The sequence below is a fragment of the Macaca fascicularis genome, chromosome 6 (genome assembly GCF_037993035.2).
Source record: "Macaca fascicularis isolate 582-1 chromosome 6, T2T-MFA8v1.1".
NCBI lineage: Eukaryota > Metazoa > Chordata > Mammalia > Primates > Cercopithecidae > Macaca > Macaca fascicularis.
In genome coordinates, this window is record NC_088380.1 from 178,872,375 (window position 1) to 178,892,923 (window position 20,549).

General features: G+C 50.9%; 1 protein-coding gene and 1 long non-coding RNA gene across 5 annotated transcripts in view; one reads left to right on the top strand and one right to left on the bottom strand.

The window, feature by feature from the left end:
• Nucleotides 1-13,744, top strand: part of LOC123574171 (uncharacterized) — a 93,019-nt gene extending 79,275 nt beyond the window's left edge. The window contains exon 3 of the long non-coding RNA XR_012414338.1: nucleotides 13,616-13,744. This is a non-coding gene — a long non-coding RNA (uncharacterized lncRNA). The remainder of the gene's footprint in view (nucleotides 1-13,615) is intronic.
• Nucleotides 1-20,549, bottom strand: part of STK10 (serine/threonine kinase 10) — a 150,859-nt gene that overhangs the window by 37,334 nt on the left and 92,976 nt on the right. For all 4 annotated transcript variants that reach the window (XM_073994719.1, XM_045395048.2, XM_073994720.1 and 1 more), the window contains 5 exons: nucleotides 14,425-14,559; nucleotides 11,406-11,954; nucleotides 8,288-8,418; nucleotides 1,360-1,483; nucleotides 725-904 (listed from right to left, as the gene is read on the bottom strand). In XM_073994719.1, the coding sequence (XP_073850820.1) occupies nucleotides 725-904; nucleotides 1,360-1,483; nucleotides 8,288-8,418; nucleotides 11,406-11,954; nucleotides 14,425-14,559 (1,119 nt within the window). The remainder of the gene's footprint in view (nucleotides 1-724; nucleotides 905-1,359; nucleotides 1,484-8,287; nucleotides 8,419-11,405; nucleotides 11,955-14,424; nucleotides 14,560-20,549) is intronic.

Consider the following 20,549-nt stretch of genomic DNA (forward strand, 5'->3'; position numbering starts at 1 on the left):
CTGGCTCCCAGAGGCAGCTGCCCACGGCCTCTGGGACGCCCCAAATGTCATGCCCACCATGGTAAAGCCTGGAATCTGGGCTCTGAGGTCCTGAGGACCACCCTCAGAGGCTGCTCATCCACTGCTCCCAGCTGGGAGACTGGGGACAGCCTGCCCTGGTGTTCCTGCTTGTCTCCGTCCTCCACAAAGGGAGGCATGGGCTGTTCTTTGATGCCCAGATGCCTCTCGCAGAGCAGCCCATGAGATGTGCCTCAGGACCAGACTCCTCCTTCCACCCTCCCCTTCCCCTTCCAACTCGGGGAGAAGGAGGAGGTAGAGAGGGTGGAGCGTAGAGGGCATGCTGTATGTGCCCACCCACCCAGCACCCACCGGCCCTTCTGGGAACAGCATCTCAAATTCCCCTGGGCCACCAGCCCTTCCTTATTCCCTGCTCTTTCTCGGCAGGGGTTGCTAAGCTGGGAGGATGTAAAGGAAGCTGCCTGAGGCCACACAGTGAGGGCCTGCCCTAAGCCACAGCAACACAGAGGAAAGCAGAGTTCACAGGATGGAGAAGTGGCTCCTCATGGCACAGCTCGGGCACACAGATCCAGCCTCACCTGCTCCCGAGCTCTTTAGCCACACCCCTTTGTTGCCAAGGTGAGGTTGAGCTGGGGCCATGATCACTTGCAACCAAGAAGGCCCTAATACTCCGAGCTGCCCCTGCCCCCACCCAGCACATACTCACCTCTTTCTTCATCAGTTTGAGCTGCTCTTGGAACCTGGCGTAGTCCCGATCCTGCTCCAGGCGGATCCGCTTGGCCTCTTCCCGGCGGCGTACGGCATGGTCTTGCTCCATCTTCTCCACTTGCTGCTTCTGCTGACGCTCCAGGTTCTCTAATTCCACGTCAAAGAACTTCTTCTTGGCCTGAAAGGAGCAGAAATTCCGAGAAATTCAGCAAAGTCACTTTGTACCTAGAAGGGACATGGGGATTGGGATGGGGAGAACTCGGAGCCTGTGATCAGACCTAGGCTTGAATCCCAGCTCCACCACCCGCTTGCTGTGTGACCCGGGGCAAGTTGCTTGGCCTGAGTCTCCATTTCCTCATCTGCAAACGGGAGACCAGACCATGTGTTGTTGCACGGTGCTCAGTAAAGGTTATTTGCCCTCTGGAGATCCTCCCGTGGGACTCGGGATCACTGTGACCTTCACGGGGTTCTGTGTTAACAAGTCACCGCCTAACAAGATCAGGAAGCCTCCAGGAATTGGGCAATTGTTGTGAATTACTCTTCACTACCCAATCATTCCCACTATGTAGCTTCCTCTGAGAGAACACACAGAGGCAAGAAGCCCTCCAGGGTCCCATCTTTTCTCGCACTCACGTTGATTTCCTGTTCAAAACGTTTGTGCATTTGCTCCAGCTGCAGCTCGTGCTTGTTACTCAGCTGGGTCTGGTTCCGATGCTCTTCCTTCTGGAGCAGCCGAAGCTCTCGGAGTTCCTGGCGCCTGAAACGTTAAAGGATACAGATATGTCACAGTAAGAAACTGGCCTCAGGGATCACAATATTTGCAGCTTGGAACACTGAGGGTTGGATCATGGAGCAAAATCACACAAGTCTTTGTCATAGGCATGACTAGAACTCAGGCTTCATTTGATATTTATTGACAGACAAAACCTTAATAATCTTAATAAATAAAGAGTACCTACAAATCAATAAAAAGGAACACTATCCTAACCAAAAAAAGTGGCAGAGAACATGAACAGACATGAAGCAAAAGATAAAAAGAAATTTTAGAATCACCTATATAGATATAAAAGACAAATGAAAAAGAAACCACAATGTCATGATGTAGAAAACATGATGCAGAAAATTTGTGTAGAAACTACATTTTCATGATGTAGAAAATTTGACGGTAGAAACTGGTACATTTCTGGAGGACAATTTGGTCATAAGTTTATGTCTTTTGACACAGTAGTTTCACTTCTGGATACTGATTTTAAAGAAATATTTATCGATGCACAAGACCACTGAATAACAATAGTCAGCCAGGCATGGTGGCTCACACCTGTAATCCCAGCACTTTGGGAGGCCAAAGCAGAAGAATCACCTGAGGTCTGGAGTTTGAGACCAGCCTGGCCAACACAGCGAAACCCCACTTCTACTAAAAATACAAACATTAGCTGGACATAGTGGCATGCGCCTGTACTCCCAGCTACTCAGGAGGCTGAGGCAGGAGAATCACTTGAACCTGGGAGGTAGAGGTTGTAGTGAGCCGAGATCATGCCACTGCACTCCAGCCTGGGCTACAAGAGCGAAACTCCATCTCAACAACACCACCACAAAAAAAAAAAAAAAAAAAAAAAAAAAAAAAAGAATATGCAATTATTTAAAATCAATGTTATTTAGTAAAAAATTGGAAGCAAATGTCCATCAATATAGGTCTATGTAAATAAAGTACATTGGTATGATGGAATTCCATACAACTTTAAAAAATTCAAGTTTTAGAAAATGTTTAATTACATAAGGAAACATCTATTAAAAATAAAAATGATTCAGTCAGGCACGGTGGCTCACACCTGTAATTCCAGCACTTTGGGAGGCCAAGGAGGGCGGATCACCTGAGGTCGGGAGTTCAAGACCAACCTGACCAACGTGGAGAACCCCGTCTCTACTAAAAATACAAAATTAGCCAGGCGTGGGGGTGCGTGCCTGTAATCGCGGCTACTCGGGAGGCTGAGGCAGGAGAATCACCTAAACCCGGGAGGCGGAGTCTGTAGTGAGCTGAGATTGTGCCATTGCACTCCAGCCTGGGTAACAAGAGCAAAACTCTGTCTCAAATAATAATAATAATAATATTTATGAACAGATATGGAATAATCTCTAGGTTAAAAAAAAAGCAAGACATTAAAGAATAGGCCTCTTATGCCATCTTATCTGGGAGAAAAAAGGACAACAGTATGTGTCTGTACACACATATATGTATTGTTTACTTTTCTAGTATCTCTGGAAGGATTAAACCATAAAACATTAACACAGGAAAGAGAACTGGATTTCTGGTAGGAAAATGAGGGAGGAAAATTTTTCACTGTTTATCTTCTTTCTTTTTTAAAAAAAAATTTGAACCATGATCTTATACAGGTCGAGTATCCTTTACTGAAAAGCCTTGGGACCAAAAGTGTTTTGGGTTTCAGATTTTGTTAGATTTTAGAATATTATACTTACTGAATGAGCAACCCTAATCAGAAAATCTGAAGTCTGAAATGTTCCAGTGAGAATCTGATGTCAGTGCTCAAAAAGTTGCAGATTTTGGAGCATTTTGGATTTTGGATTTTTTGATTTGGGATGTTCAACCTTTATTACCTGCTAAAAAATATATAATAAAAATTTTACATAGGCCATGCTTGGTGGCCCATGCCTATAATCCCAGCACTTTGGGAGGCTGAGTTGGGAGGATCACTTGAGCTCAGGAGTTCGAGAGCAGCCTGGGCAACACAGTGAGACCTCATCTCTGCGCAAAAGACAAAAATTAGCTGGGCGTGGGGGTGCATCTGTGTGGTCCCAGCTACTTAAAAGGCTGAGGCTGGAAGATTACTTGAGCCCAGGAGGTCCAGGCTGCAGTGAGCCATGACTATGCCACTTGCACTCCAGCCTGGGCAACAGAGCAAGATCCTGTGTTAAAAAAAGAAAAAAAATTGACCTAAGCCACATGCCCTAATTTTGTATCTATATTGCCAGTATGTATATGTGTGTACTCACAGAAAAAATATTGGAGGGATAAGCCCCAAGTGTTAACCATGTTTCTTAATGAGCAAATCCATTAAAAATTGCTATGTAGGCCGGGTGCGGTGGCTCACACCTGTAATCCCAGCACTTTGGGAGGCCGAGGTTGGCGGATCATTTGAGGTCAGGAGTTCAAAACCAGCCTGGCCAACATGGTGAAACCCCATCTACTAGAAATACAAAAATTAGCCAGGTGTGGTGCTGCACACCTGTAATCCCAGCTGCTCGGAGGCTGAGGCAGGAGAACGGTGTGAATCTGGGAGGCAGAGGTTGCAGTGAGCCGAGATTGTGCCACTGCACTCTGTCAGACTCTGCTTCAAAAAAAAAAAAAAAAAGGAAAAAGAAAAAACTGCCACATGTCATTTATATAATCAGAAAAAAAGAAAAAAAATCAAACTACTACAGAAAGAACCTGGGCATCCTGACTGAGCTGGGGGCTCCTGGAGGCCTCTCGGGGTCGGGGTCCATGAGGCCTGTGTCCTAGTCCAGTGCAGCGCCATGCTGATTCCCATGAGGCCACGCTGACCCCAGCGGCCTTCCTCATGGCTCAGAGGGACCATAACTGCTTACAGAACTGCCCCCCAAGAGCAGCACAAGGAGGGGTTGGGCAGTGCAGTGAGGCCAAGCACATTCTCTGGGGTCACAGCACCCATCTGAATCTAGGCTCAGTCAGCTTTCCAGCTGGGTGACCTCTTGGAGAGTCACTCATCCTCGTGGCACTCATTCCCTCCTCTGCAAAATGAGGCTAACGATCTTCACCTCTTGGGTCCTTTGAGGGATAAATGAGATGACACAGGTCAGGTGCCCACGTGGCACATGACCAGCACTCTGTAAGTGGCAACTGCTCGAATTCTACCAAGGAAGAAGAGGCAATGGCTGCCCTGCCTCTGGGAACAGCCAGAGGTGCTTTCTACAGCCGCAGAGGGAAGACTAAGCCTCCGCTTCTCTGGAAAGCGAGAAGAGAAGAGGCAGTTTTTGAGAGTGTTAATGAGGAAACGGAAATCCTGACTCAAGAGAAACTAAGGTTTAGAGAATTGACAAAAAGCATAAAAAGGAGTACAGAAAGAAGGCAGGCAGCCAGACTCTAGCACTCCCTGGCCCACCTGTGCTCTCAGAAGAAAAGGCAGGCAAGGAGAAGACTGGGACTCAAGGGCAAGGGAACGGCAGAAGCGGTTTTAGGGAGGGACAGGAGGAGCTCTGCCCGGAAGCCTCGTCAGTCTGGGAATGTGATAAATGCTCAACCACATAGTTCAAAAGCCGAGGTGTGACCCAGTTCTCCAAAAATGCCAGGGCTCAGGTATGGCCAGGGGCCTGGGCCAGCAGGGAATGATCAGGGCCAGCCACACCCCTGGCGTCTGGCAGCCTGGCCTGGTTTACAGCTGCTCAGACCTCCAGACCATGGCAGGCAAACGAGAAAACCCCGGTTCCTGACGAGCACCTCTTCACCTCCTCAAGTCTCACCTTTTGACCCTGAGTAGCACACAGCTGCTCTGCTTAGGAGGTGGGTGGGGACCCACAGCCAGGGCCAGAGAGCACTGCTTCTTCATGGGGTGTGGCCAATCTAGAATTCTATCCCTGGGAACTTCAATTGCCCAGAGGGGAGGTGATGAAAACCCACCTCTTGAGGCTGAAGCTCAGAGTCCAGAGTGCCTCTCAGGTGACCATGACAACAGAAGGTGGGGTCATCTGCCAAAACAACCTGTGCCCTAGCCTCCCAATCCACACAGATGACACGTGTGTGTGTGTGTGTGTGTGTGTGTGTGTGTGTGTGTGGTGTATGCAGATACCACACTAACTAGTGAAAAATCTGTCTTTCCTCCCCCTGTTCCCAGAGGGAGAAGTGATCCAGAACATCTAAAACTACTTTTATTTGGTTTTGGCTTATTTATCTATTTATTTATTTTTATTTTTATTCTGAGACAGAATCTCACTCTGTCGCCCAGGATGGAGTGCAGTGGCATAATCTCGGCTCACTGTAACCTCCGCCTCCTGGATTCAAGTGATTCTCCTGTCTCAGCCTCCCGAGTAGCTGGGATTACAGATGCCCGTCACCACACCTGGCTAATTTTTGAATTTTTAGTATTGACCAGGTTTTGCCATGTTGGCCAGGCTTGTCTTGAACTCCTGACCTCAGGTGATCCATTCGCCTAGGTCTCCCAAAGTGCTAGGATTAAAGGTGTGAGCCAATGCGCCTGGCTTATGCTTTTATTTTTTACAATTTAGTTTTAAAATTTATTTTTGAGAGACAGGGTCTTGCTCTGTTGCCCAGGCTGGAGTGTGGTGGCATGATCGCAGCTCACTGCAGCCTTGACCTCCTAGGCTCAAGTGATCCTCCCACTTCAACCTCCCGAGTATCTGGGACTATAGGTATGCGCTCAGCTAATTTTAAAATTTTTTGTAGAGACACTATGTTGCCCAGGATGGTCTCGGATTCCTGGGCTCAAGTAATCCTCTCACTTCAGCCTCCCAAAGTGCTGAAATTATAGGTGTGTGCTGCTGTGCCCGGCTGCATGCTTATGCTTTTAAAAGAATATGAATATTAGGCCGAGCATGGTGGCTCACACCTGTAATTCCAGCACTTTGGGAGGCCGAGGCGGGCGAATCACAAGGTCAAGAGTTCGAGACCAGCCTGGCCAATATGGTGAAACCCCGTCCCTACTAAAAATACAAAAATTAGTGGGGCGTGGTGGTGGGCACCTGTAGTCCCAGCTACTCAGGAGGCTGAGGCAGGAGAATCGCTTGAACCCGGGAGGCAGAGGTTGCACTGAGCTGAGATCGCGCCACTGCACTCCAGCCTGAGCGACACAGCAAGACTCTGTCTCAAAAAATAAAAATAAATAAATAAAATTTTAAAAATTTTAATTCACATGTATAAAAACATGTGATTAATGTTCCAGAAATGTTCTCTACACTAATTATGAATTTACCCTGCAAAGGCCTGGCCCCCAGGGAACTCCGTGGCTCCACGGCGTCCCTAAGTGTTAAGCTCCCCCAACGCCTGCCAGCTACACGGTCCAGTGAAACCTGAAGGAATTCTCACACAGACAGACCCAGTTAGAATCCCAGCTTTACCCCTGCCCAGCTGGAAGACCCGGGGCAAGTGACTTACTTGCCCAGAAACAGTGTTTCCTCCTTTGTTCACAAAATGTGGAAATAGGGTCTCCCGAAGGAGGGCTGCAAGTGGGGGATGAAGAACTGAAAAGTATAAAGACGGATCCCAGCAAACAGCTTCGCCTCACACCTTCCTCCCTGTTCCAATCCTTCACCAGCTCACTGGTTTTGCCTCCAAAATGTAGGTCAAATCTGACCATGTTTTTCCCTCTTCCCGGCCACTGCCCCAGCCTGAGCCCAGAGCCTGCCCAGAGAGTCAAGATCTCCCTGTCTCCCTCCACCAGTCCCCCTTCAAGAAGCTGAGTAGTTATTACTCAGGGTCTCAGCAACTGCAGTTTCCCTTGGGCTCCCTGAGCTCTCCTCCCCTTATCCTTTAGGCCTGGCTCAGGGGCTTCCCTTGCAGCAGCCTTCCCCACTCCAAGCACTCACCATCATGTCACCTGTTACTTCCTTCATGGCACGTAGGGCAATCAGGGATTATCTTGTGTACTGTATGTTGGCCCATTAGGTGTTAAGTTCTACAAGGGCAATGGCCTTATCTATTTGGGTCACCACCTTGTCTCCAACCTGGTGGGTTGGTGGATACATGGATGGATAGATGGATGAATGGTTAGGTAGATAGGTGGAGGGCTGAATGGGTAGATGGGTGGGTGGGTGGATGGATGGGTGACTGGGTGGACAGATGGAAAGGTAGATAGGGAGTAGGTAAATAGATGGATGGATAGATAAATGGATGGAAGAATAAATGGATGGATGGCTGATTGGGTGGATGGATAGATAAACAGACGGATACTTGGGCAGATGGAGGGAAGGATGGAATGGTGAGTGAGTAGATGGATAGGTGGATGGTTAGATGGATAAATGGAAGGTGAGTGAGTGGGTAGATGAATGAGTGGATGACTGGATGGATGGATGAATGGATGGATGGATGGGTGGATGGATGAATGGATGAATGGATGGGTGAACAACTGGGTGGATAGATGGACAGGCAGATAGCTGAGTAGGTGGATAGATGGGTGGATAAATGAATGGAAGGATGGATTAAGTAGATGGGTAGATGAATGGTTGTACAGTTGGATGGATGGATGGAAAGCAGAGTGGGTAGATAGGTGGGTGGGTGGGTGGAAGGGTGAGTGGGTGGAAGAGTGGGTAGACAGATGGGTGGATAGATGAATAGATAGATAGGTGAACAGGTAGATAGATGGGTGAATAAATGAAGGGATGGGTGGATAGATAGATGAATGGTTGGATAGATGGGGGAGTGCAGGATCTAAGGCAAAATGAGTTTCCTTTTGTCTCCTTGATTCCCCCACTTCATGCTGTAGACAGACAGCCCTCTCACCAAAAGGGCCAATGCCCACTCCTCTTACCATAGCCCCACCCTCTTACCACCATTGGTGGCCCTTCCCAGGCTTGCCTGAGAAATCTCATCTCCTCATCCTTCTTCTCATCTTCGCTGATGATCTTGGAGGTGGTGATGCTCACCTCCACACCATCTACCACAAATTTGCGTGTCCGCTTGAGGGTTTTTTTGTGCAGCTTCGGGTCCTGGCCAGGGAAAACCATTAGACAAGTCTCAGAATTGCAGCTAAGGACCACCTGCCACGGCAGGTGAGGTCACAGCTCTGCTGGGCCCACAGCTTCAGCACCACCCCCAGAGAAATGTAGCCATCCATCTTCTCTCTTGCCTCAACTTAACCTAGGAGCCGGAGGGTCTGAGCTTATTCCCTTGCCTTTCCCAGGTCTCAGTCTTTGGACACTGTGCTGAGGCCTCCCCCACCTTGCTGCCAGCACCTCTCATGCATCCAGGACATGGTGTCAGAAAGAGCTGCGTTCTAACCCTCACTCCACCACTTACTGGCTCTGTGTCTCCGGGCCAGCTTCTTGTCCTGTCTGAGCCTCAGCTTCCTCACCTGTTCAGGGAGGATAATCACACTACTTGCCTCCTAGGGAGGTTGTGAAGATCCAACGAGAGAACACATGGTGGATCCACAGAGCAGTGCCCACTCCCGATGCCTGTTCCATGCTTGGCATTTCTTTCTAACGGTTATCACTGCAGACCATACACAACCCTCGCGCATGGTGCCAAAATCCAAAGGAGCTCAAAAATTAAAGGCTGTTTTCATAACTGGTTTGGTAGCCAAAGCTGACCTGGCCTGAACTCCCCACCTGCTGGGAGCCACCGTGAGATTATGCATCGTTGTGATCTTTTACTGTGAGGAATCGCACATGCCACAAGTGGTTGTGCAGGTGCCACCCGGAATCCTGGAGGTGTCAGTGTGTCATAATACGTGGTTCCCTCTGGAAGTTCTCAGCTCTGATTCTGAAGGTGTCCCCATAACCCTCCCGTTCTGCCCACTGCCTCTGGCCTCTTGGCTGGTTTCAAAAGCTCCTTTTTTTAAATGGAGTCTCGCTCTGTTGCCCAGGCTGGAATGCAGTGGCGCAGTCTCAGCTCACTGCAACCTCCACCTCCCGGGTTCAAGCGATTCTCCTGCCTTAGCCTCCTGGCGCTACTGGCAAGCGCCACCACGCCTGGCTAATTTTTTTTGGGGGGGCAGGGACAGAGTCTTACTCTACTGACAGGCTGGACTGCAGTGGCGCGACCTTGGCTCACTGTAACCTCCGCCTCCCAGATTCAAGCAATTCTCCTGCCTCAGCCTCCTGAGTAGCTGGGACTACAGGTGCCTGCCACCACGCCCGGCTAACTTTTGTATTTTTAGTAGAGACAGGGTTTCACCATGTCAGCCAGGATGGTCTCGATCTCTTTACCTCGTGATCCGCCCACCTTGGCCTCCCAAAGTGCTGGGATTACAGGCGTGAGCCACTGCGCCCGGCCATGCCGGGCTAATTTTTTTATTTTTATTTTTAGTAGAGACAGTGTTTCACCATGTTGGTAAGGCTGGTCTCGAACTCCTGACCTCGTGATCCACCCGCCTCGGCTCCCAAAGTCCTGGGATTACAGGCGAGAGCCATAGCACCCGGCCCGAAGACTCTTTTTGGTGTAGCACAGCCCTGCCCTCCTAACGAAGGGCCTCCCAGCCTCTGAAAGAAGACTGAGGAACCAGCGTGGCAGGATGCTGAGCCCCACTCCTGCTGAGTCGAGAGCGGCAGACTGTTCTTGCTCCCTGAAGTCTGGGCCCCTGTCTCCTGCTCATGGCACCTCGCCCAGGGGAGCTGGACAGCATCAGCATAGACCCAGCATGCCCGCCTCTCATCTCTCTATGGTGGCCAGCTCACATGTGCCAGGACCCAGGCAGGATGGGTCAGACCAGCCGTGAGAAGTGGAGGCTGGCAGGAGCGAGAGCGGAGGGGAAGAAGGGGCAGCCACAGCCACAGCCCTCTGCTGAGAACTGCTCCTGGCCAGGGGGCCTCCATCGCTGAAGGAACAGGCTCCTAGTCACGCCCAGGGGTGCTGGCGCAGCGGGGGACTCTCACTAGAACAGCCTGAGGACCCTGACACACTGCAGTCAACCAGGAACATTCTCCACAGCCTTGAGAAGAGCAGGGGAGCCCCTGCTCTCGGTGGGTCTGTCTCATTAAAAAGCCAAACAAAAAACCCTTTTGTTCACCTAGTGTCTTTAGGAAAAGTGGCAGGATGCCTGTCCGAAGGAAGACGCTGCTCACAGATAACAGCTGCTGTGCATGCTTGTCACGTGGCCTGTTGGAAATGTGCTTCCCTTCCCTGCCTAAAGCTGACTGGCCGTTGCGGCTCCTGTCACTCCCCTTTGCTTAGCAAATACGTTCGAGTCTCTACTGCGTTTTTCACCAAGTAAATTTGGGAAGGAAAAACAAAACCATACAGTATTTCCTCTAAAATGAGCCTTGGGTAGAGGGTCAGGTGACCCATCGTGAGTTTAATAACACCCTGGGATTTATTGGGGAGGCCAGGAAAGGAGTCAGCCCCTTCCAGCTGCCCAAGAAGAAGGAGGCCATGGCTCCCACTGGGAGAGTTTCGAGTTCGGAGCCTAGGGTCTGACCACCTTCCCACTCCTACCTGGCCCTGGGCTGGCTCCTCACCTCCCTGAGCCTCCATCGGCTTATCTGTAATGTGAGAGGATGAAGGAGGCTGTCTGTTCTTTCTAAAGCACTTGTACAGGGTTCGCCTCCCGCCCAGGCCTCTAGTGCGGTGGCTATTGTCATTCACAACACTGCCCACCTCCAGAAAGGCCCCGGAGGCAGGGAAGACAGCTTTGAGCTGTTTCTTTAGTTGGATTTACCAGTTACCAGCTGGGTCTCGTGGTTGACCTCCCGATGACAGAAATTCATTTGTAGCTAAGGCCTGAGTTCTCGCTCCCAAATTTCACCAGGGCATTTTACCAAGCTTTGAAATTTAAACCCAAACCAACTGCTTGACGTTCCTAAATCCCACACTGAACCCAGATATTCTGGAGATTAAACTATGAGTCAAACCAAAACTCCCTAATGAACCGCTTAAAATGCAAGGAAGCCCCTAAACGCTTTTGAAAGCAAAATGGAGCTGCAGAACATCCCGCAATGGGCTCGCTGCAAGCCCGTGGTGGGAGAGGCGGCGTTACCTTGATGGACAGAGAGCCCATCTCTTTGTTCACCGACAGGTCGGCGGAGAGATTGGTGCCGTAGTCCATGCTCTCAGAGGTGCAGAGGCTGCTGCAGTCCGAGTCCCTCTTGGAAGGGCCTGGAGCTGCCTGGGCAGGGGGCTCCAGGCTGCCATTGGCCAGCTTCTCCCCACCCAAGGTCTCCAGGGCGCTGCTGTTGGGCCGGCTCTGGCTGGTCTTTTGAGATCTGTTGGCTGCTGGGCTGAGGTCCCCACCCTGCTCAGCAACCTGCTTCTCCTGGGCTACCTGAATTCTGGCATCCATTGACACAGGTCGGGACTTCCGCAGGGGCACAGGCACTGCTAGGCCGTTCTCATTTCCAGGGGCCACGACTGGGGTGCTGGTGGTTTGGGGGGATTCGTCCCCAGCGGGCTGGCTGCAGGGCTCATTCACACTGTCCTGAGACTGGCTGGGTGCCAGCGGGGTGGAAGATGGCTCCGTGAGAGGCTTGTCAGCATTGAGGCTTGGCGGACTCACCTCAGAGGAGTTCTGAGTATGGTTCTCCAGAGTCTAGGGAAAAAAAAAAAGATAGTCAAGGCCATGCTGCTGTATGTTCAAGGCAAGAGTCAGAGATGCAATGGAGAGAGTCAGACACCCTCAAGATGAAGTGGGCCAGGGCCAAGAAAGGAGAGCAGACATCTCCCGAGCCACGGTCTTCATCTCTCCCTACTGCCTAACCATAAAAAATTACTATTTATTTTGAGGCATAGCAATCTCCTCGCTATCTCTAATCTTAGCCGAATGTAATAGCTGTTATTCCTCCTAGGAGGCAGCTGTGGCCAGCTGGCCAGCTCATGGCCCAAAGGGAGGGGTCAGTGGCCACTCCATTCCAGCCAATTGTGATAATGTGGGAAAACGGCTCCCCTGTGCCCAAACCTTCCCAGTTTTTAAATCTTAATGTTTTAATTTTATTTATCTATTTTTTTGAGACAGGGTCTTGCTCTGTCACCCAGGCTGGAGTGTAGTGGAGCCATTTTGGCTCAATGCAACCTCTGCCTCCCAGGCTCCCACCTGGGAGTGGTCCTCCCACCTCAGCCTCCTGAGGAGCCTCCTGAGTAGCTGGGACTACAGGTGCATGCCACCACACCCAGCCAATATTTGCATTTTTTAGTAGAGACAGGGTTTCGATATGTCACCCAGGCTGGTCTCAAACTCCTGGACTCAAGTGATCTGCCTGCCTCGGTCTCCCAAAGTGCTGGGATTACAGGTGTGAGCCACCGCACCCAGCAAAACCTTCCGATTTTTAAAGACAAGTTTGAAATCTAGGTTTTTAATGGACATCTCTTAACTTTTAGGTGGCAACTAACTCATATTTTTTAAAAAGTCACATAAAGGCCAAGCCAAGCCTGTCTGGGGACTGGATTCAGCCCTTGTGGCCACTAAGTTTTCAGCTTCATTTTTGTGTTTTAGAGTCTTTGTTGGGTGGAAAGTACTAGAAATGTTGCTATGCTATGGTGAAACAGAACATCCTTCCTGTGTATAAAACATAAACGTCCAACTTGGTGAACAGAGTGAGTATCCATGTAGCCACTTTCCAGGTCAGGAGGGGACCACTGCTTTGCCCCAGAGGGCCATCCCCTGCCGCCCCGTCCTTCTCAGTGGCAATGCTCTCCCACCTCTTGACGTAGTCACTCTTCTGTGGTCTCTAAGTGCTACGGGTGAGCTGTGCCTGCTTCTAAACGTGGTATGAATGGATTTATACTATAAGCATTCCTTTGGGTCTTGCCAGCCACTGGTTTTTAACCTCAGCTATGGCAGCTGGTGGAAGCAACTCCAATCTACCTTCTGGTCAGCACCCACAGTGATGGCTCAAAAACTCAGATCTGATTCTGTCACCTCCAGAGTACCCAGTCCCTGCCTGAAAGCCTTCAGGGCTCCCACTACCCTCAGGACAAAGATCAGCCTCCTGCCGGTAGACAATGGGGCTGGGCGAGAGCGCTTCCTGCCTCCTCCTGGAGCCAGGCCCCACTGAGGTTCTCCTACTCCACATACACCCCTGGCCCTGTCATCTATCGGCTCAGCCAGCCACTTCACTGCATCGATCTCAGTTTTCCTGTCTGTAAAACGGAGCTTGGTTACCCTGTATCAGAGCTGTAGAGTGCCCGGCAGCCACCAGGGGCTCCATGCATGGCTGGGGTGGTTGTGATGATTCTGCTTGCCCCGCCCCTCAGGCCTTTCCTTCTTCACCCTGGTGAGGGTCTGCGCCAGCCTCAGGCTTCACCCAGGACTGAATTAAATCTGAGAGAGCCGGAGTGCCATCCACAGCACAAAGATGTGGGCCAGCTCCATCCCGTGATGGGTAAGTCCAGCCCTTGCTTCTCTAGGTACAGGGAGCCATCGGGACGGCCACCCTATCCCTGGGAAGAGGCCTCCCCCAGCAGCAAGACCAGGGACTACAGAGCAACAGCTCGGGCCAGAATCCAGCCCACAGACATGTTTTCCTTGGCTCAGAGGGTTTTTAGAAATTTAAATCAGCTTTAATTTCAATCTAAATCCAGCAAGCACTGAAGCTGCAAAAGTGTTCCAAATGTGCCCAGACATGGGTTCCCTTGGCACCGAGCACAGCTAGAGGGGGGCCAGGGTGCTGCCTGTGGCCATATGCAGCCTCACGTATTCATCCCAAAGTGAGCTAAAAACAGTCTCATTTGGGATGTGAGCCGTGACGGGAACAAAGGATGGGAAGCCATGAATCAGTTACCAACTCTTAAAAATTGGAAGATTTCATGTGAAAATCTAGATCCCTGGTATCTCCTGAAAACTCACAGGATCAGGATCCAGCCAACACCCTCTGCCGCCAACCCCCCGCCCCCGGCCCACAGGCCAACTTACGTTACCTGCAGCATGGGCGTCTGCAACCTCTGAGCTGGGAAGAAATTGCCTGAGCCAGAGTCCCGGCTTTCCCTGCCCCTCCCACACCAGCAGGGCCAGCTGAGATCCCATCCTCCCAGCCCCCGCTAAGCCCCACTCTCCCCAGCCTTACGGAGGTGGCATCCACGGGGTCCTCCTCTTCCCCCTCATCCCGGCCGTCTTCAATCTCTTCCATCACCTCGGCCTTGGCCTCGGCCACCAGCTCCCGCAGAGCCTTGTTACTGGTGATGCTGCTGACAAAGGGATGCTGAGGGGACAAAATGTACCTAGATTAGAACCACTCTGGGGTCAGGGTGGGGTGGAAGAGGCTGGGGGAGCTTACCCCCCAGGGCAGAAAAGGCCAGCCTCATTCCTGAGCAAAATGTACACATGAACTTGGAGACCCAGAGACAGCCTGGAAAGTCCCAAGTGTGTCGGAAAAAGGGCAGATCCCAGCTCTGTTTCTCAGTGGCTATGTGACCTTGAGCATGTCACTTAACCTCTCTGAGCCACAGGCTCCTCATCTCTCAAGTGGACACGATAACAAGGAACCCACAGGGAGGTCATGCGGATTAAATGAGATCATGCACTTGAAAATGCTTAGCCCAAAGTAGGAGCTCAAGCCGTGTTTGCAGGGAGGGTGTCTATTTTCCTTTTTAAATGGTTTTAATATATAGTTTTACAAAATATGCTACATACATTTTGTTGAGGAATAACATTCCTACAGCAAAGTTCACAGGTTGTAAACCTCAATGACTTTTTTTTTTTTTGAGACAGAGTTTCACTCTTGTTGCCCAGGCTGGAGTGCAGTGGTGCAATCTCGGCTCACTGCAAACTCCATCGACCAGGTTCAAGGGATTCTCCTGCCTCAGCCTCCCAAGTAGCTGGGATTACAGGCATGCACCACCATGCCAGGCCAATTTTTTGTATATTCAGTAGAGGCGGGGTTTCACCATGTTGGCCAGGCTGGTCTCAAACTCCTGACCTTAAGTGATCCACCCACCTCAGCCTCCCAAAGTGCTGGGATTACAGGCGTGAGCCACCATGCCCAGCCTCAATGACTTTTTACATATATATGCACCCAGCGTAACTGCCACCCAGCTCAAGATACAGAACATTTCCATCACTGGGGAAGGCTCCCGTCTCCCTTGGCAGGCAACCCCACTCCCACGCCGCCAGCCTCGGGAGCCTGCTCCTCAGCTTCCTAGAATCAGAGCATCGTGTGTGCAGTCTTTCGCGTTGGCTTCCTTTACTCGGCGTCATGACTGTGAGATTCACCTACATTGTCATCTATTTCGGTAAACTGTTCCTGTTTTATTTCTGTGCAGGGTCTCACTGTACGAATATGGCAGTTTGTTTATTCATCCTACTGCTGCCGGACATCTGGGCTGTTTCCCATTTTTGGCAACTATGAATAAAGCTGCTAGAGACATTCTCGTATATGTCTTTGGGTGGACATATGTGTTTGGTTTTAAGAAAGGAAATACAAGATCTTGAGGCAGAGTGGTGTATGTTCTATTCTAGGTTTTTAGAGAAATGTCAGAGTCTTTAAAAGTGAATGTTCTTTTACGGACCTTGCAAAACGCCAAAGCAAAAGGTCTTAGCGATATTAAGTCAGTGTGAGGTATCGTGGGTGAAGGCACCCGGGTGTAGCCAGGGATGTGGGATTCCTCAGCCCACCATGCTCACCCAGGGCCACTGGGAAAGGAGTGATGGGGTGGGGTGGGGGGCATGATGAAGCTAGAATTTGCTCATTTACAATTTACAGGAAGGCTCTCAAGAAATTCACTGTTTTTACTCTCAGAAAATTTATCCGGGGAGGAAGTGTCAACAAGATTGCTGGGGAAGTATTTAAATGACTAAAAAACAAATTTCTAGCACCTGGAAAGCACATTCAGAAAGATATGTTCATCACAAATCATTCTTATCTGTTTGTTCATTTAAAACAGTTCAATTGGCCGGGCGCGGGGACTCAAATGATAAACCAGAGACTTCCAGATCTTGTATAGCTGAGGCTGGTGGAGACCAAAGTCTGCAGGCAGAGGGGCCTCATTCAAAGTCGAATTCAAGGGACATGAAGGGGTTCCCCAGGGAAAGATCTGGGCACAGAGAATTCCAGGCAGAGGGAGCAGCTGGTACAAAGAAGGCCCAGAGACTGGACTGAGCTTGGCGGCAGGAGCCACAAGACAGGCGGGATGGTGGGACACAGGACGCAGAGGAATGATGGGGCGTGTATACAGGTGAACCACAGAGACTGTCCTCACAAGCCACCAGCAGGCTGCAGTGCAGCAGTGATACTACCACCCTTTAAAGATGTCATTCTGGCTGCTCTGTACTTTTAAGAGTTCTTGAGTGGGGCATTAAGGGTTTACTAATCATGGGAGGCAGAGTAGCATAGAAGTTAAGAGTGCTGGCTATAGACGCTAGAACCAAGGCACCTGGTAAAATCCAGCCTCCACCAACTGGGGCAAGTCACTTAACCTTGAGTCTCAGTTTGCTCAACTATATACTAGGAGCAGCTGTTATAAGCATTATGGTAAATGCTCAGATATGGCAGCCATCATCATCACCATCATCTTCCTTCACCACCATCACCACTACCATCACTACCATCATCACCACCATCATCCCCATCACCATCACCATCACCCCCATCACCACTATCATCACCATCACCATGACCATTACCATCACCACCATCACCCCCATCAGCAGCAGGAGCACCAGCACAATCAGAAAAGCCTGTTATGGCTGGGTGCGGTGGCTCACACCTGTAATCCCAGCACTTCGGGAGGCCAAGGCGGTGGATCACCTGAGGTCAGGAGTTCAAGATCAGCCTGGTCAACATGGTGAAACCCAGTCTCTACGAAAAATAACAAAAATTAGCCGGGCGTGGCGGCACATGCCTATAAAACCAGCTACTTAGGAGGCTGAGGCAGAAGAATTGTTTGAACCCAGGAGGCAGAGGTTACAGTGAACCAAGATCATGCCACTGCACTTCAGCCCGGGTGACAGAGGGAGACTGTCTCAAAAACAACAAAAAAAGAAAAGCCTGGTTTGCATTCCTAGTCACTCCTATTCCCTCCCAAATGCCCCCAGAGTACAGCTCTTTGGAACCAAAGGTGAGAACCAAGATCTCAAAGGTTCCTAAGCTCCACATTGCACAATCTAATACAAGTGAACTTGAGCGAAATGCCACGGGACACTTCACCGCAGTGGCTGAAACAGATGCGGCAGAAATAAACAAATACATTCACGGGCTTCTGGAAACACCAGCTTTTCATCGGGGCACCCCAGGTATTGATCAAATCAGTGGCTTTTCAGCACGGCCAGGAACTCCGCTTTCTTGAGGCAGAACCATCTGCTCCACTGCCTTCCCCGACCACCCCAGCGTCCTTAGGAGGAAGGGGGGCATGGGGAAGAAAGCCTGTGATAGGCAGGTGAGCAGGGCAGCTCTGCAGGCACCAGAGCAAGCAAGGCTGGCACACAGGGCCACCAGTCCTGTGGCTAATTAGGTCCAAACACTGTTTTACAGACTGCTCTGGGACACAAAACACAGACCACCTCCGACACTCCATCAGCTCCGCCTCCAGAGATGTGTTTAAAGGCCCATTAAAGAGAGAACGCCCTGGCTAGGCTGCAAGGGAGAATGCTAGCCTGCACCAGGTAGGCTGGTCTGGGCACACGTGTCCCCAGTGGAAGGCTAGATGACAGAGGAATTTGACCGCCCAGTCCTCCAGTAAGAGGCACTGGCTGGCTGTTCAGTGCCATCTTTGCTGAAAAAGGCCAAAACAGGTGGCGTCACACAGCTCACCAACCAGCACCTGCCCTCTAGCCAGGGCCTCCCCTGCCATCTAAACAGACATTCTTTCCAAGAACTGGAGCCTACTTTTCCTCTATGTGCTTAGAAACCGTCAGCCAGAGGGGTCCTATACTCCAAGATGGGCTTTAAAAAACGCTCAATAGGCCGGGCATGGTGGCTCACACCAGCACTTTCGGGGGCCAAGGTGGGCGGATCACTTGAGGTCAGGAGTTCGAGACCACCCTGGCCAACATGGCGAAACCCCATCTCTACTAAAAATACAAAAATTAGCCGGGTGTGGTGGCGGGCGCCTGTAATCCCAGCTACTCGGGAGGCTGAAGCAGGAGAATCGCTTGAACCCAAGAGGCGGAGATTGCAGTGAACCGAGATCAGGCCACTGCACTCCAGTCTGGCAAAACAGCGAGACTCCATTTAAAAAAAATTAAAAAAATAAAAACACCTAATAATGCTCACAGTTTCCAGGCACTGGCATCTCTTTGAATCCTCTCTCCCTCTCTTCTGGTCTCCCTCTCTCCCTCTCGCTCTTTCATTCACTCGGAGAGGCAGCTTGCCAGAGAGGTCAAGAGCACAGACTCTTGAACCCGAGGACCAGGTTCAGAACCCAGCTCTGTGGCTTACAGGCTATGTGACCTTGTGTAGGCTACTTCACCGCTGTGTGCCTCAGTTTTACCATCGGCTCAATGGAGAACTGAACAGCACCTACTTCAGAGCGTTGGTATGAGGATTAAATTAGGTGACATTTGCTAAGTACTTAGAGTAGTACCTGGCATGGAGGTACTACCACCATCATCACCTTCACCACCATCACCACTACCATCACCACCATCATCACCATCACTGTCATCACCACCATCGTCCCCATCACTATCACCATCTCTGGAGAAAGGGTTATGTAACCATTTGTTAGGTAAAAATAAGTCAATTTTGGCCAGGCGTGGTGGCTCACACGTGTAATCCCAACACTTTGGGAGGCCGAGGCAGGCAGATCTCCTCAGGTCAGGAGTTTGAGACCAGCCTGGCCAACATGGCGAAGCCCCATCTCTACTAAAAACACAAAAATTACCCAGGCGTGGTGGCGCATGCCTGCAATCCCAACTACTTGGGAGGCTGAGACAGGAGAATCACTTGAACCCAGGGGGTGGAGGTTGCAGTGAGCTGAGATACCTCCACTGAACTTCAGCCTGGAGACACAGTGAGACTCCGTCTCCAAAAAAAAAAAAAAAAAGTCAATTTATTTAGCAAATATTTGCTGAGGGCTCTCTACATACCAGGCACCGTTCCTGGGACCTATCGGTGAACGAAACAAAGATGCTGACCTCGGAGCGCTGACATGCTAAGCAAGGAGTTTGACAACAAACCTAATAAGCGAGTAACATCCTGAGTGCCATGGGCCATGGAAGAAGGAAGAAGTAGGGCAGGGAAAGAAGACCGGGAATGTGGGGAGTGTAGTGGGTTCACAATTTCATGTGGGTGGTTGGGGGAGGCCTCAGCACAAGGCTGACATTAGAGCAATGACTTGAAGAGGAGAGTGAGTCACAGAGGGATCCGGAGGAAGGCCATTCCGGGCAGCACGGACAGCCAGTGCCAAGGCCCTGAGGCAGGAACATGCCTGCTGTGTTTGGAGCACAGCAAGGGGGCTGGGCAGGCTGGAGCAGAGTGAGGCTGGAGTGTGGGAGCTAGAGAGGCGAGGGGGTCAGAAGGGTGGGCGGGCGGATCACACAGCACTCTAACGGCCCTGAGACTCTGGGTTTTCCCTAGAGTGAAATGGCAGCCACTGGGGAGCTTCGGCCAGGGCAGGACATGAGCTGGCCTCTGTTGAGAAGGTTCCCTCTGGCTGCTGTGCTCAGCCCAGACCCAACGGAGAGGGCAGGGGACCAGCGTGGAGGCAGCAGCTCGAGTGAGAGGTGGTGGCAGCCCAGGTAGTGGCTGCAGTGGAAGGGCGGGAAATGGTTGAAGTCTAGACATGTGCTGAGGGCAGGGACAACGGGATTTCCTGATAGGTGGGCTAGGAGTGTGGAGGAAAGAGAAGCAAGGGTGCCTGCATGGTTTGGGGCCTGAGCCACTGGAAGGGTGGAGCTGCCATCGGCTAAGATGGGAAAGCCAGTGGTGGAGCACGTCGGCAAAAAGATCCAAGTGCGCCGGGCGCGGTGGCTCACGCCTGTAATCCCAGCGCTTTGGGAGGCCGAGGCGGGCGGATCACAAGGTCAGGAGATCGAGACCACGGTGAAACCCCGTCTCTACTAAAAATACAAAAAATTAGCCGGGCGCGGTTGTGGGCGCCTGTAGTCCCAGCTACTCGGGAGGCTGAGGCAGGAGAATGGCGTGAACCCGGGAGGCGGAGCTTGCAGTGAGCTGAGATCCGGCCACTGCACTCCAGCCTGGGCGACAGAGCGAGACTCCGTCTCAAAAAAAAAAAAAAAAAAGAAAAAGATCCA